Source organism: Bufo bufo, chromosome 3 (assembly GCF_905171765.1).
Source record: "Bufo bufo chromosome 3, aBufBuf1.1, whole genome shotgun sequence".
Taxonomy (NCBI): domain Eukaryota; kingdom Metazoa; phylum Chordata; class Amphibia; order Anura; family Bufonidae; genus Bufo; species Bufo bufo.
The window spans coordinates 105,749,755-105,768,044 of NC_053391.1; the positions used below are offsets into that span (position 1 = coordinate 105,749,755).

The 18,290-nt window shown below is 47.0% G+C and overlaps 1 protein-coding gene across 2 annotated transcripts in view; it reads left to right on the plus strand.

Annotated features, from left to right (window-relative positions):
- ANKRD13B (ankyrin repeat domain 13B) overlaps positions 1 to 18,290 on the plus strand; it is a 262,079-nt gene that overhangs the window by 173,471 nt on the left and 70,318 nt on the right. For both annotated transcript variants that reach the window (XM_040423447.1, XM_040423448.1), the window contains exon 3: positions 2,890 to 3,014. In XM_040423447.1, coding sequence (XP_040279381.1) covers positions 2,890 to 3,014 — 125 coding nt within the window. The remainder of the gene's footprint in view (positions 1 to 2,889; positions 3,015 to 18,290) is intronic.

Consider the following 18,290-nt stretch of genomic DNA (forward strand, 5'->3'; position numbering starts at 1 on the left):
GTGTCGATAAATGGCCTAATTAAGTGCCAGAGGTTGATTAGGTAGCGCTCATCTTCTCATTTCTTTCCTAGAAAAAAGGACCCCCATATTTGACAATCAGAGAGAAAGTATGCTTTCTGTTTGAAGGAGAAGGAGTAGGTAAGGCTACTTTCACACTTGCGTTTGGGGTTCCGCTTGTGAGATCCGTTTGAGGGCTCTCACAAGCGGCCCCGAACTGATCCGTTCATCCCCAATGCATTCTGAATGGATAAGGATCCGTTCAGAATGCGTCAGTTTGCCTCCGTTCAGCCTCCATTCCGCTCTGGAGGCGGACACCAAAACGCAGCTTGCAGCGTTTTGGTGTCCGCCTGGCCGTGCGGAGCCAAACGGATCCGTCCTGACTTACAATGCAAGTCAATGGGGACGGATCCGTTTGACGTTGACACAATATGGTGCAATTGCAAACAGATCCGTCCCCTATTGACTTTCAATGTAAAGTCAGGAGTCCATTTTACTATACCATCGGATCGGAGTTTTCTCCAATCCGATGGTATATTTTAACTTGAAGCATCCCCATCACCATGGGAACGCCTCTATGTTAGAATATACCATCGGATTTGAGTTAGATCGTGAAAACTCAGATCTGAAAAAGCTGTTTATGCAGACGGATCCGTTCTGAACGGATGCAAGCGTTTGCATTATAGGTGCGGATCCGTCTGTGCAGATACCAGACGGATCTGCACCGAACGCAAGTGTGAAAGTAGCCTAACATGCACAGAAATCCATGTTGACCTCCCCCGGGGGGTCATCTCTCATTGTTGCAGCCGGTTACTACGTCCCTCACTGCCCCACCCTCTCCTCTTCTATGCTGGCTAAGATTACAGCTGGCTGAAGGGGGGCTGCTTTAACCCTTAATATCTCATGCTGGGTTGCAGCTTGTCTTGTTTGAAAGCTGACAATCTAAGCTTTAAAGACTAGGATTACAGTTCTTGCTAATATAAAACCAGCAATATGGCTGTTGGAAATCAGGTCAGGAGTGAGAGCAGCAGGTTTATGCGGCTTTCACTGTGACCTGTCTCTAACAACTATATGGTGGGTTTTATCGCCGCTAGAATCTTGATCTTGTTTTAAAGCTTAGCTTGTCAGCTTTAAAACAAGACCAGACTCCCTTCTGTGGGTTGCTAGGAAGGCCGCAATAGTAAGAATTAAACCAGCCCTAACCCTTCTGCCTGCTGGCAGAGTTCTGCTCGGGATAAACTGTTAGGTTCTTTTCTCAAAGTCCGAGCAGAACTTACGCAAACTGTTAGAGCATTAAACTGTCTTTAAAGAGGTTGCCTAGGAATTCCTAAATTTTAAGTAATGCCCCAAGCCTGCCTCCTGAAAAAGATTAATACTTACTTGATCCATGCCGCTGTTGCTATCCCCATCTTCCAGTCCCCGGACCGTTTACATCTGGCTGGCCATAGGCTTAGGCTACTTTCACACTTGCGGCAGAGATCTGGCAAGCAGTTCCGTCGCCGGAACTGCCTGCCGGATCATGCAAAATGTATGCTAACTGATGGCATTAGTAAGACTGATCAGGATCCTGATCAGTCTTAAAAATGCCTGATCAGTCGAAAAAATTCATTGAAATGCCGGATCCGTCTTTCCGGTGTCATCCGGCAAAAACGGATCCAGCATTTATTTTTTCACCTTTTTTTCAGTCTGCGCATGCGCATACCGGAAGGACGGATCCGGCATTCCGGTATTCTGAATGCCGGATCCGGCACTAATACATTCCTATGGGAAAAAATGCCTGATCCGGCATTCAGGCAAGTCTTCAGTTTTTTTAGCCGGAGATAAAACCGTAGCATGCTACGGTTTTCTCTTTTGCCTGATCAGTCAATACTACTGAACTAAAGACATCCTGATACAAACTGAACGGATTACTCTCCATTCAGAATGCATGGGGACATACCTGATCAGTTCTTTTCCGGTATAGAGCCCCTGTGACGGAACTCTATGCCGGAAAAGAACAACGCAAGTGTGAAAGTAGCCTTAGTCACATGCCCTCTCCAGCCAATCACTGGCTTTAGTGGTGATGTGGCCACAAACAGCACGTCACCGCTGAAGCCAGTCATTGGCTGCAGCAAAGTATGTGACCATGCCCATGGCCAGCTGGTGTAAACAGCGTGAGAACCGGAGAGGGAGACAGTGGAGGCATTGGAGGAGCGGATACGCGGGGAGCTTGTAAATAGGAATCTTGTTTTTCAAGAGGCCGGCTGCAGGCATTACATAAAAAAATATAATTATTTCTGCAAAACCCTTTTAAAGGGGACCTTTCACCACCCCTGACCTGGCTATTTTAATAGCTCAAATTCTGCAGTTCTGGAGCATCTATTCTTATGTCTGTATGTTGTGCCATTCCTTTATTATTTGCACTAGAAGTTATGAATTAATTGCTATTAGCCTTTAGTAAGGGTACAGAGGGGTGGTAACAAGTTGGGCAGGTGTACCTGCACAGACTGAAAATGGCAGCACTGATTGGATACAGTCAGTCTGTGCAGGTACACCCCCCCAACTGGTTACTACCCCTCTGTACCCTTACTGCAGACTGCTAGCAATTCATAACTTCTAGTGCAAATAATAAAGGAATGGCACAACATAGAGCCATGAGAATAGATGCTCCAGAATTGTTAGTACGTGGGGAATGCATGGAGCTATTAAAACAGGAATGTCAGGAGCGGTGAAAGTTCCTCTTTAAGCTGATTGATGCCTATAAATTGTATAATTTGACCAATAATAATACACTGTTGTAATTATCCGTTAAATTAGTCTATGCTGGCTTAAAGGCATACTCCAATATTGAATTGTTTGTCTGTGTTACTGTACTTGTGCTTATTTGTAATACAGTCTGATATTTCTATTTAGTGCTTCAGGAGGCTGTCAGCACACGTGACCTAGAGCTGGTCCGGCTAGTTTTGCGGCACCGTGACTACCAAAGGACCATTAAACGCCTGGCAGGGATACCTGTGCTACTGGAGAAGTTACGCAAGGTATACCGGATTTATGTTTGACATACTGTAATAACAATAATAATATTCATGTGCCCAGTCTGTAATGCCTTTTGGTAATATTGGAAATGTTGATCAAAGGTTCTTAAGCTGCTATATAGCTTTACTTGGTAGGATTTCGTTTTTATATAGTCCACATATAGTACATCACTATGCAAATTCTTTGGAGGAACACACTAGAACATTGAATTGACTGATCTTATTATTAAATATTTATATGCAGTGGAATGCAAAAGTTTGGGAACCGCTGGTCAAAATTACTGTTACAAACAAGTTAGATTCCTTTTGTATTTTAAGCAAAATTTTTTGGGGATTTTCATCTTTTACATTTTCAAAATAACAAAAAAGGATAAGGGCCTGAAGCAAAATGTTGGTGGCCCTGCATGGTTAGAACCTAGTAGCACCCCTTTTGGCAATTATAACAGCTTGTAAGTGCTTTTTGTACACAAAGTGTCTTTGAATTTTTGTTTGAGGGCATTTCATCCATTTTTCCTTGCAAAAGTCTTCCAGTTCTGTGAGATCCATGTGCCTTCTTGCATGCAGTGCTCTTTTGAGGTCCATCGGCAGCTTTATTAATGATGTTCAGATCAAGTGACTGTGAAGGCCATGGTTAAACCTTCACTTTGCACCTTATGAGGTAATCTACTGTGGATTTTGAAGTGTGTTTAGGATCATTATCCATTTGTAGAAGCTATCGTCTTTTCAACTTCAGCTTATTTGTACAGTTGGTGTTTTGTTTGCTTCCAGAATTTGCTGGAATTTCACTGAATCCATTCTTCCCTCTACCTGTGGAATGTTCCCTAAGCCCTTGGCTGCAACACAACCCCAAAGCATGATTGATCCACCCCCTGCTTAATGGTTGGACAGATGTTCTTTTCATGAAATTCTGTGCCCTGTTATCTCCAAACATACCTCAGTTCATTGTGGCCAAAGAGTTCTATTTTAACCTCATTCGTCCACAGGACTTGTTTCAAAAATGCATTAGGCTTGTTTAGATGTTCATTTGAAAACTTCTGACTCTGAATTTTGTGGTGAGGACGCAGGAGAGGTTTTCTTCTGATTACTCTTCCATGAAGGCCATATTTGTCACTATACAGTAGAACAATGTACCACAACTTCACAGTCTTCTAAATCTTCCTTAAGGCCTTTTGCAGTCAAGCGGGGATTCTGATTTGTCTTTCAATCCTACGAGCAGCTGTCTCTGAAATTTTTCTTGGTCTTCCAGACCTTTTTTTGACCTCCAGTTTTCTTGTTAACTGCCATTTCTTAATTAGATTTTGAACTGAGTAAATGGCAACCTGAAAACGATTTGCTATCTTCTTATAGCTTTCTCCTGCTTTGTGGGCCTCAACCATTTTCATTTTCAGAGTGTTAGGCAGATGCTTAGAAGAAGCCATGGCTGCAGTTTTTTGGGACAAAGTTAGAGGAGTCTGGATATTTATAAAGCTTAGACATTTGTAACACCTGTCCTTTCCTAACAAGGGTTGTGAACAAGCCTTAACAGGCTATTTAAAAGGGGTTTTGTCATCACATACAATGGGGGCATATCGCTACAACGAGAACGGAGTGGGGAAATGAATCGAGGGCGCACTGCGCATGCGCAGCCGCCCTCCATTCATTTCAATGGGGCCCCCGAAAATAGCCGAGAAATGAATAGGAGCAGGGGCCGCACGTGCGTGGTGCGCTCCCATTCACTTGTATGGAAGCAGCGGGGAGGAGCGTTTGGTGGTGGATGGACCCCGGGGGTCCTCCAGCCACAGCTCTCCCTGCTCCGTTCCCCTTGTAGGTGCGGGTGCCAAAGGAGGGACCCGCACCTATCAGACTATGTAGCAATATGCCCCCATTGTATGTCATGTGAATACCCCTTTAAAGGGAACCTGTCATCAACTTTATGCTGACCTCACTGAGGGCAGCATAAAATAGTGACAGAAATGCTGCTATCAGCAGTGTGTCACTCATGAACTAAAAGTAAGTGGTTGCTGAGAACCAGCATCATAATCATTGCAGCCCAGGCCTTGAAAAGAAGAGTCCTGGTTATTCATAATCTCCTGCTCTCTCCGACCATCAGCTGATGATTGGCAGTTCTCTCCTAGAGAGAAAGGGAGAAAACTAGGTAGAAGACTGTCAGTCATCAGCAGGTGGGCAGGGAGAGCAAGAATTCATGAATAACCAGGACTCTTCTCAGGTGGCCGTGACTCTTTTCCACGCCCAGTCTGCAATGATTGTGATGTTGGTTCTCGGCAACCACTTACTTTTAACTTTTAAATGACAGACCGCCGAAATCAACTCCTCTGTCTCTACTTTATCCTGCCGTTAGTATGGACAGCATAAAGTTGATGAGAGGTTCCCTTTAAGGTCTGAGACCTCTCTTGGGCTACTTTCATACTCGCGTTTGGTGCACAGACAGATCCGTTCAGATAATACCGTACAACCGTCTACATCCGTTCAGAACGGATCCGTTTGTATTATCTTTAACATAGCCAAGACGGATCCGCCTTGAACACCATTGAAAGTCAATGGAGGACGGATCAGTTTTCTATTGTGCCAGATTGTGTCATCCGTAAACGGATCCATCCCCATTGACTTACATTGTGTGTCAGAACTGATCCGTTTGGCTCAGTTTCGTCAGACGGACACCAAAACGCTGCAAGCAGCGTTTTGGTGTCCGCCTCCAAAGCGGAATGGAGACAGAACTGAGGCAAACTGATGCATTCTGAGCGGATCATTTTCCATTCAGAATGCATTAGGGCAAAACTGATCCATTTTGGACCGCTTGTGAGAGCCCTGAACGGATCTCACAAACGGAAAGCCAAAACGCCAGTGTGAAAGTCGCCGTTCACTCTCCTTAGTTTCAACTCTCCTTAGTTTCCTATAGTTTTGCAAGATACTCCTTTTCTTTTTTACTATAAAATTGTGCAAAACCAAAATAATACACTGATATTGCTTAACCCCTTCAGGACCCTGCCATATTTCACCTTAAGGACCACGCCATTTTCTGGAAATTTGACATGTGTCACTTTATGGTAGGCAGGGGCATTGCTAGGTTAAAACTTTCAGGGCCTGATGTTTTGTCCCAGGCCCCGAATGTCCTGCCTGCCTGCTAGATACAACTGTATTGCCATCCACAGGACGGCAATACAATTGAATCTAATGCGGTGGAAGAGCTGAAGGACCTGTGGTGACATCACAGGTCATGTGACCAGTAAAACAGTCAGTGGTTGAGAAGGACCTGCAATGATGTCACCATCATGTGACCAATGCAGGAGAGGGCGGCAGTGAAGAGGGGAAGAAGCTAAGGTGATGTCTGCTACATCAGGAGAGGTAAGTGAAGGGAGAGGCAGAGCAATGCTGGGAGTTGTGGTTATTTAACTGGGACTGTATGTTAGGGCTGAAGGGAGGCATGTTATTTACATGGAACTGTGTGTTGGAGGTGGCTGGGGAGGGTGTCGTGTTATTTACATGGGACTGTATGTTGATAGTGGCTGTAGGAGGGAGTGATGTTATTTACATAGGACTGTATGTTGGAGGGGGCTGGGGCAGGGTGATATTATTTACATGGGACTGTATGTTGAAGGCGGCTGTGGTAGGGGATTATGTTATTTACATGGGATTGAATGTTGGAGGGGGCTGAGGCAGGGGGATGTTATTTACATGGGACTGTATGTCAGAGGGAACTGGGGGAGACAGTGATGTTATTTACATGGGACTGAATGTTACAGGCGTCTGAGGGAGTGATGTTATTTACATGGGACTGAATGTTCAGGGGGCGATGTTATTCACGTGGGACTGTATGTTGAAGGTGGCTGGTGGGGGGGCAATTATGTTATTTACATGGGACTGAATGTTGAGGGGGTGATGTTTACATGGGAATGCATGTTGGAGGCGTCTGGGGAGGGGGTAATATTTATTGTAGATAGAGAGGAATGTTATTTACATGGGACTGTATATTGGAGGGGGCTGGAGAGATGCTGTGATGTTATTTACATGGGACTGTATGGCGGAGGGAGGAAAATAGTGTTATTTACATGTGACTGTATGTTGAAGGGGATGAATGGAGGTGAGTGATGTTATTTACATAGGACTTTATTTTGGAGGGGGCAGGAGAGATGGTGTGATGTTATTTACATGGGACTGTATGGTGGAGGCGAAAATATAACAACAGGGGGCACTGCAAATCCAGGGGACATTATAGGCGTTCCTATTACTACTGAGGGCTCTATAGGAGGGACTTATAGATCCGCCTTATTTCTATTAAGAGTACTATGGGGGGCCTTATTACTACTGATGGGTCTGTAGAGAGCTTTATTACCACTGTGGGAACAATAAGGGGCCTTATTTGTACTGGGGGTTCTGTGAGGGTATTATTAATACTGGAGGGCTCTTCTACTAATGGGGGCACTCTTGGGGAGCATTATCACGGTTGGGGGCACTGTAGGGGGCAGTATTACTATGGGGGCACTATAGTATCTGGGGGTATTGGGGGGCACAGCGAGCAGCAGGATAATACTGTTGGGACTCCAGGTTGGGGGATGATGATAGAAATGTGAGGAAGCTAAGATGTCTGTGTGTCACACTGTGCAGAGACGAGGTGGCTGAGAGAAGTTGTACGGACCACATGGAGAAGATAATGACAGAGAAGATCTACATCCGAGGAGACGTCACCTGGGAGGCCCTAGATGTGAGAGGTATGTGCTGCTGTATAGCAAGTACAGCAAAATGCGGTGTGTGGGGGGAGGGGGGGACTTAGAGAACTGGGCCATATTCATTGGGGCTTGGGCTCCGGATCTTTTGAGACCCTATCAATGCCCCTGATGGTGGGTAATAACTTTGGAACGCTTTTACTTATCCAAGCCATTCTGAGACTGTTTTCTAGTGACACATTGTACTTCATGAGAGTGGTAAATTTCAGTCAATATTTTTAATATATATTTTTTTTTATCCCAAATTTACCAAAAAATTAGAAATATTTGCAAATTTCCAAATTTACATTTCTCTGCTTTTAAAACAGGTAGTGATTCCGTCATATAAAAGTTATTATTTTACATTTCCCATATGTCTACTTTATGTTTGGATCATTTTGTGAATGCCATTTATTTTTTGGGACATTAGAAGGCTTAGAAGTTCGGATCCGTCCTGAATTACAATGCAAGTCAATGGGGACGGATCCGTTTGACGTTGACACAATATGGTGCAATTTCAAATGGATCCGTCCCCCATTGACTTTCAATGTAAAGTCAGGAGTCCCTATTATACCATCGGATCGGAGTTTTCTCCAATCCAATGGTATATTTTAACTTGAAGCGTCCCCATCACCATGGGAACGCCTCTATGTTAGAATATACTGTCGTGACATTAAGCAATGCGCCGCACAGACCTGTCACTTACCAGTAGGAGGAGCTCCCGGCCGGTCACAGACAGCGCAGCAGGTAAGTATGATGCTTCTAATATTGTAATATTGCTAAGTAACCATGGCAACCAGGCCTGCAGTAGCGTCCTGGTTGCCATGGTTACCGATCGGAGCCCCAGAGCGATTAAACTGGGACTCCGATCGGAATCTCCGCTGCCACCAATGATCGGGGGGGGGGGGGGGGAGAGGGGAGGCCGCACACTGGCCACTAATGATATTAATACAATAGAGGGGGGGCCGCACACTGGCCACCAATGATAATACAATAGAGGGAGGGGGGGCCGCACACTGGCCACCAATGATAATACAATAGAGGGAGGGGGGGCCGCACTGGCCACCAATGAAATTAAAACTGGGGAGGGAGGGGGGTCTGCCCCCTGCTGCCTGGCAGCCCCTGATCTGTTATAGGGGGCTATGATATGCACAATTAACCCCTCAGGTGCAGCACCTGAGGGGTTAATTGTGCGGATCACAGACCCCTGTAAGAGATCGGGTCCTGCCAGGCAGCAGGGGGCAGTCATGTACACAGTTCGTAGTATATTCTAACTAGAAGCGTCCCCATCACTATGGGAACGCCTCTGTGTTAGAATATACTGTCGGATATGAGTTTTCACGAAGTGAAAACTCATCTGTGAAAAGCTTTTATGCAGACGGATCTTCGGATCCATCTGTATGAAAGTAACCTACGGCCACGGATCACGAACGCGGATGCCAATCTTGTGTGCATCCATGTTCTTTCACAGACCCATTGACTTGAATGGGTCCGTGAACCGTTGTCCGTCAAAAAAATAGGACAGGTCCGATTTTTTTGACGGACAGGAAACACGGATCACGGATGCGGCTGCAAAACTGTGCATTTTCCGATTTTTCCACGGACCTATTGAAAGTCAATGGGTCCGCGAAAAAAAACGGAAAACGGCACAACGGCCACAGATGCACACAACGGTCGTGTGCATGAGGCCTAAGGCTGTTTTCCTTCCCTCCTGGTGTGCACGGGGTTAAGGTGTGAGCTTGGTGGAGCTGGGTGTGGTCTCTTGTCTCTTTATATAGCATTGTATATAGCCTGTGAGACTGAGATCAGTTGGATGCCTGCCTTTGTTGGAGTAGGATCTTGCTCCTATCTCTGTTATCTGAGGGCCATCCTAGTTGTCATACTGTCATGGTGGGGGAACCCCCCACCTTACAATGTCAAAGATAAATAGGATGCCACCAGGTCAGAAACCATGGATAAGGGAGTGGGACACTTACTAGCACATCCCTCATCCTATCCTTGACCTCCTAACTGTATGAGCCGGCCTCAATGGTAGGGGGGCTCATACTCCGGAACCTGGACCCTACTGATCCTAGCGATCCCTGGAAGAGTAAGGTCAGGGCCAGAGACGACCTGCTCTTCTAAGACACGGAAGAGCAGGAGTCTCTGCAGGCCTAACAGCAAGGAGAGGAAGCCAAGAGGAACGGCAGGTAAGTAACCAGTGGCAAGAAACCACTGAACCAAGAGCAACAGAATACTTGGTAACTTACCTGCCGCAGCTGCTGGAAGGCACCAAAAGAAGAACACACCGAAATAAACTGAAACCCATACAAACGCACTGCAATCCAAACACCATCCGGACACAGTACGTAATGACACACAGGAACCAGCACTCCAGCAACTGCACATACTTGACATATGATTCCCCCTCCGGGGAACCCTGAGACCCCCTTTTGGAGGAGACAAACAAACAGGGGAAAAGCAAACAACAATGCTGGACTACCAACACAATATAGACCAGACATGGAACACCAAATGACATACAACAATCACCCTGAACATAACACACCAAACTCTCAGACAACAAGTGAGGATAGGCATAGGCATAGAGACAAAGGGAAGACAAGGGAATGACATCGCAGATGGCATAGATGACAACTAGGAGGGCCCTCAGATAACAGAGATAGGAGCAAGCTCCTACTCCAACAAATGCAGACATCCAACTGATCTCAGTTTCACAGCAACGATATATAGAGAGACAAGAGACCACACCCAGCTTCACCAAGCTCACACCTTAACCCCGTGCACACCAGGAGGTAAGGAAAACAGCCTTAAAGGGAAAACACTCATGCATGCAATACAACATACATGCGCGGAGAAAGTGTCACGGCAAACTACCACCAAGCCGTGACAACCACCTGATGCACCCCTAGAGTAGAAACTCCCAAAAAGTGACCCCATTTTGGAAACTACAGGATAAGGTGGCAGTTCTGTTGGTACTATTTTAGGATACATATGATTTTTGGTTGCTCTATATTACACTTTTTGTGAAGCAAGGTAACAAAAAATAGCACCGTTTTAATTTTTTGTTTTTTTACAGTGTACATCTGACAAGTTAGATCATGTGCTATTTTTATACAACAGGTTGTTTCTGACGTCACAATACCAAATATGAATACTTTTTTTGGTTGATATTCTGAGAGCCATATTTTTTTTATTTTTGGTGCGATTGTCTTATGTACAGTAGGTGAACCCGATTTTGTGTCAATCTCGCTCTCTTTCTCGGCGAGATTGAGCACCTACGAGCCCCATCGCGGGAGCCAGCGCCGAGCTGGCTTGCCGCGATGGAGACAGAGCCGTCATAGAAGCGACGGGAGATCCTACAATCCATACCAGACCCGTATCCAAAGCACGCTACCCGGCCAGCCAGGAAGGGAGTGGGGACGAGCGAGCGCCCCCCCCCCCCCCTCCTGAGCCGTACCAGGCTGCATGCCCTCAACATGGGGGGGTTGGGTGCTCTGGGGCAGGGGGCGCACTGCGGCCCCCCCACCTCAGAGCACCCTGTCCCCATGTTGATGAGGACAGGGCCCCTTCCCGACAACCCTGGCCGTTGGTTGTCGGGGTATGCGGGCGGGAGGCTTATCGGAATCTGGGAGCCCCCTTTAATAAGGGGGCCCCCAGATACCGGCCCCCCACCCTAAGTGAATGAGTATGGGGTACATCGTACCCCTACCCATTCACCTGCAAGAAAAGTGGTAAAAACACAAATAAACCACACAGTGTATTAAAATATTTTATTTTTCTGCTCCGGAGGCCGCCCCCTGTCTTCTTTATTAGCTCTTTTACCAGGGGGGGCTCTTCTTCTTCCGCTATCCCGACGGGTCTTCTCCGCTATCCGGGGGGTCTTCTCAACTCTCCGGGGTTCTCCTTCTGTCTTCGCCGCTCTCCGTTGTTGACTCGGCGCACCCCGGTTCTTCGTCTCGCTAAATTTTTATTTAAAATCCGAGATCTCGCGAGACGAAGAACCGGGGTGCGCCGAGTCAACAACGGAGAGCGGCGAAGACAGAAGGAGAACCCCGGAGAGTTGAGAAGACCCCCCGGATAGCGGAGAAGACCCGTCGGGATAGCGGAAGAAGAAGAGCCCCCCCTGGTAAAAGAGCTAATAAAGAAGACAGGGGGCGGCCTCCGGAGCAGAAAAATAAAATATTTTAATACACTGTGTGGTTTATTTGTGTTTTTACCACTTTTCTTGCAGGTGAATGGGTAGGGGTACGATGTACCCCATACTCATTCACTTAGGGTGGGGGGCCGGTATCTGGGGGCCCCCTTATTAAAGGGGGCTCCCAGATTCCGATAAGCCTCCCGCCCGCATACCCCGACAACCAACGGCCAGGGTTGTCGGGAAGGGGCCCTGTCCTCATCAACATGGGGACAGGGTGCTCTGAGGTGGGGGGGCCGCAGTGCGCCCCCTGCCCCAGAGCACCCAACCCCCCCATGTTGAGGGCATGCAGCCTGGTACGGCTCAGGAGGGGGGGGGGGGCGCTCGCTCGTCCCCACTCCCTTCCTGGCTGGCCGGGTAGCGTGCTTTGGATACGGGTCTGGTATGGATTGTAGGGGGACCCCCTACGCCGTTTTTTTCGGCATAGGGGGGGCTCTCCTTACAACCCATAACAGACCTAAGGGCCCGGTATGCTCCTGAGGGGGGGGACCCATGCCGGATTTTTATTTAAAATCCGGCGGGGACTTCCCCCTCAGGATTCATAACAAACGCCGCACACGTGTAGAATTGGCGGGAATCCAAGTCGGATCTCCCGTCGCTTCTATGACGCGCTTGCTGGGATGTGCTGTCACTATTCCAGTGAGTGCGAGATCTCGGCACCATGTCGCCGAGTATCAGCGCGACGCTGTCGTGCTAAAAGCACAATATCACAAACACCTACTGTAGGGTCTCATGTTTTGCTGGATGATATGACCGTTTGATGTAAGGTGACAAAAGATGGCTTTTTTTACATCGCTTTTATTTTTTTTTATTTTTTACAGAATTCACCTGAGCGGTTAGATCATGTGATATTTTATACAGCAGGTCATTACGGACGTGGCGATACCTAATATGTGTACTTTTTATTTATTTAAGTTTCACACAATAAAAGCATTTTTCAAACAAAAAAATCATGTTTTAGTTTCTCCATATTCTGAGAGCCATAGTTTATTTTTTGGGCAATTGTCTTAGGTAGGGTCTCATTTTTTGCAGGATGAGATGACGGTTTAATAGGTACTATTTTGGGGTTCGTATGACTTTTTGATCACACTTTTTGTGATCTACGTAAGGTGACAAAAGATGGCTTTTTTAACACATTATTTTTATTTTTTTTATGCAGTGTCATGTGATATTGTAATAGACCTGGTTGTTACGGACACGGCAATACGTAATATAGCATAGCATAGTATATAAGGCCTAAAAAAAGACATTTGTCCATCCAGTTCAGCCTGTTGTCCTGCAAGTTGATCTAGAGGAAGGCAAAAAAAAACTGTGAGGTAGAAGCCAATTTTCCCCACTTAAGGGGAAAAAATTCCTTCCCGACTCCAATCAGGCAATCAGAATAACTCCCTGGATCAACGACCCATCTCTAGTAGCTATAGCCTGTGATATTATTACACTCCAGAAATACATCCAGGCCCCTCCTGAATTCCTTTATTGTACTCGCCATCACCACCTCCTCAGGCAGAGAGTTCCATAGTCTCACTGCTCTTACCGTAAAGAATCCTCTTCTATGTTTGTGTACAAACCTTCTTTCCTCCAGACGTGCAGGATGTCCCCTTGTCACAGTCACAGTCCTGGGGATAAATAGATGATGGGAGAGATCTCTGTACTGACCCCTGATATATTTATACATAGTAATTAGATCTCCCCTCAGTCGTCTTTTTTCTAAAGTGAATAACCCTAATGTTGATAATCTTTCAGAGTACTGTAGTCCCCCCATTCCAGTTATTACTTTAGTTGCCCTCCTCTGTACCCTCTCCAGCTCTGCTATGTCTGCTTTGTTCACAGGAGCCCAGAACTGTACACAGTACTCCATGTGTGGTCTGACTAGTGATTTTTAAAGTGGTAGGACTATGTTCTCATCATGGGCATCTATGCCCCTTTTGATGCAACCAATTATCTTATTGGCCTTGGCAGCAGCTTCCTGACACTGGTTTTTACAGCTTAGGGTGGGTTCACACTAGCGTTAGGGATTCCGTTATGGCTTTCCATTATAACATGGTTATAACGTAAAATAACGGAATGCCCAGACAGAATGCAAAATGGAAGCCTTTAAAAGGCATTCCATTTGCTTTCCGTCCTAATAGAAGTCTCCTCCTCCCACCTCCACCTCCCTTTCCTGCTTCACTTTTATTAGAGTCTATTTATTAAAAATTCTTTAGGAATAAATACTGCGACAAATTAAAAATCCCCAGTGGTTGCAGATCATCTCCTTCACTTAGAGGTTTACTGCTGTTTATTATCCTTCACAGCAACATGTTTGCTAGTCATTTACAGCTTCAGTCTTAGTGCTCCAGCTATTGCTTGCATTTCTGCACTTGCTGTCCCGCTGTGCTAGCTATAAATTTACTCCTCTCAAGGAGATCCCTCTCTGCTATCCACTGTTACTAAAATCACACACACATAGATTTCCTGCCTCCCGACATGTTTCGCTGGACACCCAGCATCTTCAGGGGATTATGCAGGTATGTGTGTTGGGGGGCGGGAACCATCCTTTAAAGGTTCGGTGTCACATGGTCTCTTTTGTGTAGCCAATCACATCATTCCTTTATTGACCATCCTTCTGTCTATCTGAGCTGCGGCATTCCGGTAGATTAGAATATCTGAGTATTGCCACCCATGGCCCCATCCTTTACTCTAATAGGCCGTTGTACTGTAATTACCACCCTCCGGTCGTGTCTCATAACACCGCTCCTCCTACTCACCTCTCCGGCACCTCCTCGGCATGCAGAGTGAACTGTGCATGCTCTAGAACTTAAAAGTTTCTCTTCTCTCTTATGTTAATCTGCGCAGGTGCAACAACTTTTTGTGGGAGTGTGAGTATATATAGCCACATAGTATTAGCTTGCCAAATTATAGCTTGATTTTTATAAGTGCATTGGAGATATTCAGGAGATACTCAGGAGGTAATCTGGAGTAGGATACAATCTAAACAAGTAGGATTTGTTTGTTTATAATCTTTCCTTTCTTTAAAATGGCAGACAGTCTATTGCTCTCCATAATTCATTTGCAGCAGGTGAAGGAAGCTTTTCACACACTTGGAAATGATATACGGGAGGTTGCATCAACTGTTTCATTCTCTGCAGCTTTTCCTGTGCATAACCTTCAGCATGACAGGAAGATGTGCATTAAGGAATTCAATGTATGGCTTGGTGAATGGTGTCTGAACCAAGGGTTTGGCTTTGTGTCTCATGTTAGCTCTCGTTGGAATGGAAAAGAACTGTACAAGAAAGATGGTTTGCATATTTCTCTCAAGGGAACGAATGTCCTCAGTGAACAGTTCCAAGTATTTGCTAAGGAGCATTTAAATTAGGAAAGGGGGGCAAAAGAGTGATAATCCACCAGTCCGACTGCCCCCCGGAACAATGCCAGAAGATGCCAGTAGCACAAAGGTTAAGAAATGACAAGCTCAGATTCTTGTCTACAAATGCTTGCAGTTTAAGGAATAAGATCAATGAACTTGAGGCTATAATGGCATCTGAGAGTATAGATTTAGTGGCTGTTACTGAGACGTGGTTCAATGGGAGTAATGACTGGGATTTAACAATACCAGGGTTCTCTCTATACAGGAAAGACAGAGAAGGCAAGAAGGGGGAGGGGTGGCCCTGTATGTGAAAGATAGCATGAAATCTAATTTGATACAAGTTAGCGAGACCAATTTAGAGTCAGTTTGGGTTACCTTGCAGCATGATAATCATAAGGTAACTTGTGTAGGTGTGATATATAGACCACCTAGCCAAGTCAAAGAATTAGATGATCTACTAGTTGAGGAAATAGCTAAAATGACATTGAAGGGGGAAGTTTTCATTATGGGAGACTTTAATCTTCCTGATGTAAACTGGAAAACCAAAATAGCTAGTTCTGCCAGGAGTACAGATATTCTAAATTCCCTACTGGGATTATCTCTACAGCAAATAGTGGAGGAGCCAACCCGGAAGGATGCCATTTTAGATTTAGTATTCACAAATGGGAATTTGGTATCTGATATTACTATAGGGGAAAGCTTGGGATCTAGTGATCACCAGTAAGTGTGGTTTACTATAAGTACATGTCACGGAACCATGAACCAGACGTACAACAAGGGATAAGTGAAAATAAGAAGGCTTTATTGAAAATAAAGCTGTAAAGCAAAAGTCCAAACGGATGGCGAAACCGAAGCAGAGTCTTTGCGAAGCCAGAGGTCAGGAACCAGAAGGGTAGTCAGACGAAGCCAGGATCAGGAACCAGCAGGGTAGTCAGACGAAGCCAGGATCAGGAACCAGCAGGGTAGTCGGACGAAACCAGGATCAGGAACCAGCAGGGTAGTCGGACGAAACCAGGATCAGGAACCAGCAGGGTAGTCGGACGAAACCAGGATCAGGAACCAGAAGCAGCAGCAGTCTGAACACAGGAGGACCAAGCAAGGAACTGAAGCCACAGACCTCCTATATATATGAGCTAGGCATCCAGCTCCTCCCAGTGGGAAGGAGGAGCCGCAGGGTGGGAGGCTACAAGAAACCCAGAAACCAAGATGGCCGCCAGCACATGTCAAACGAAGGAGAACAGCAAGAAGGTAAGACCATGACAGTACCTCCCCCTCAAGGGCCCCTCCTCCGCGGAGTAAAGAACGGTTTCTGAGGGAAGCGTGCGTGGAAGGCTCGGAGCAAGGCAGGAGCATGGACATCTGCGGAGGGAACCCAGGAACGCTCCTCTGGACCATAACCACGCCAATGGACCAAAAACTGCACCCGACCGCGGACCAGGCGTGAGTCCAGGATATTGCTCACCTCATACTCCTCACGATTACCCACTTGGACCGGACGAGGCCGAGGAACCGAGGAAGTGAAACGATTACACACCAGTGGCTTCAACAGGGAGACATGAAACACGTTGGAGATCCGCATGCCAGGAGGAAGCGCAAGGGCATAGGCTACCGGGTTTACCCTGCGAAGCACTCGGAAGGGACCAACAAAGCGAGGCGCCAGCTTGGGAGTGGGCACTCGAAGGTTGAGGTTGCGGGTGGACAACCATACACGGTCTCCGACCTGGTAGGAAGGAGCAGCCGCTCGTCTGCGATCAGCCTGGAGTCTCTGGCGCTGTGCAGAGACCTCAAGGGACTTCTGGATCAGTACCCAAGAAGCACGTAGGACGGAAAGGTGATCCTCCACAGCCGGAATATCCTGGGGAGAGAATACCTCCGGTAACACGGCAGGTTGGAACCCATAATTGGCCATGAAGGGAGACGTCCCAGAGGAAGAGTTCACCGCCGTGTTCCTGGCAAACTCAGCCCAAGGCAGGAGGTCAACCCAATTGTCTTGGTGATCGGAGACATAGCAACGAAGGAATTGCTCCAAGGCCTGATTGGATCGTTCTGCGGCCCCATTGGACTGAGGGTGGTAGGCCGAGGAGAAGGAGAGATGAATCCCCAACTGGGAGCAAAAGGCGTGCCAGGACCTGGACACAAACTGACTCCCCCGATCCGACACAATCTCCTTGGGCAAACCGTGCAACCGGAAGACCTCCCTGGCAAAAATCGTGGCCAACTCTTGTGCAGAGGGTAACTTCTTGAGAGGAACACAGTGGCACATTTTGGAAAACCGATCCACAATCATGAGAATGACCGTATGGCCTCGGGATGCAGGGAGGTCCACAATGAAATCCATCCCCAGGTGTGACCATGGGCGCTTCCCGGTGGCTATGGGTTGCAGAAGGCCCAACGGAAGGTGCCGAGGGGACTTACTCTGGGCACAAACGGAGCATGCCGCTACATATGCGGCGATGTCGGAACGTAGGGAAGGCCACCAGAACAGACGTGAAACAGCCCAGGACAGCTGATTCTTTCCAGGATGCCCCGCGGTCTTGGAGTTATGGTAGGTTCGCAACAACCGAGTGCGCAACTCCTCAGGCACAAAACATCTGCCGTTGGGTCTCCCAGAGGGAGCACCAGATTGAGCCGCCAAAATCTGCTCACCCAGGGGAGAGGTCAGGCTGGTGCGAATGGCGGCCAAGATCTGATTCGGAGGTATGACCGAAGTCGGAATCGACTCCTCCCTGGACAGCTCGGAGTACTGCCGTGATAAGGCATCCGCCCTGATGTTCTTGGAACCGGATAGGTAGGAGACCACGTAATTAAAACGTGACAAGAACAGAGCCCATCTGGCCTGACGTGGTGTCAATCTCTTGGCCTCAGAAAGGTAGGTCAGATTCTTGTGGTCCGTCAGGATGAGGACCGGAACCACCGAACCCTCGAGCAAGTGCCTCCATTCTTTAAGGGCCTGCACGATGGCCAATAACTCCCTGTCACCAATCTGATAGTTGCACTCCGCGGAAGACAGTTTCCGGGAGTAAAACCCACAAGGA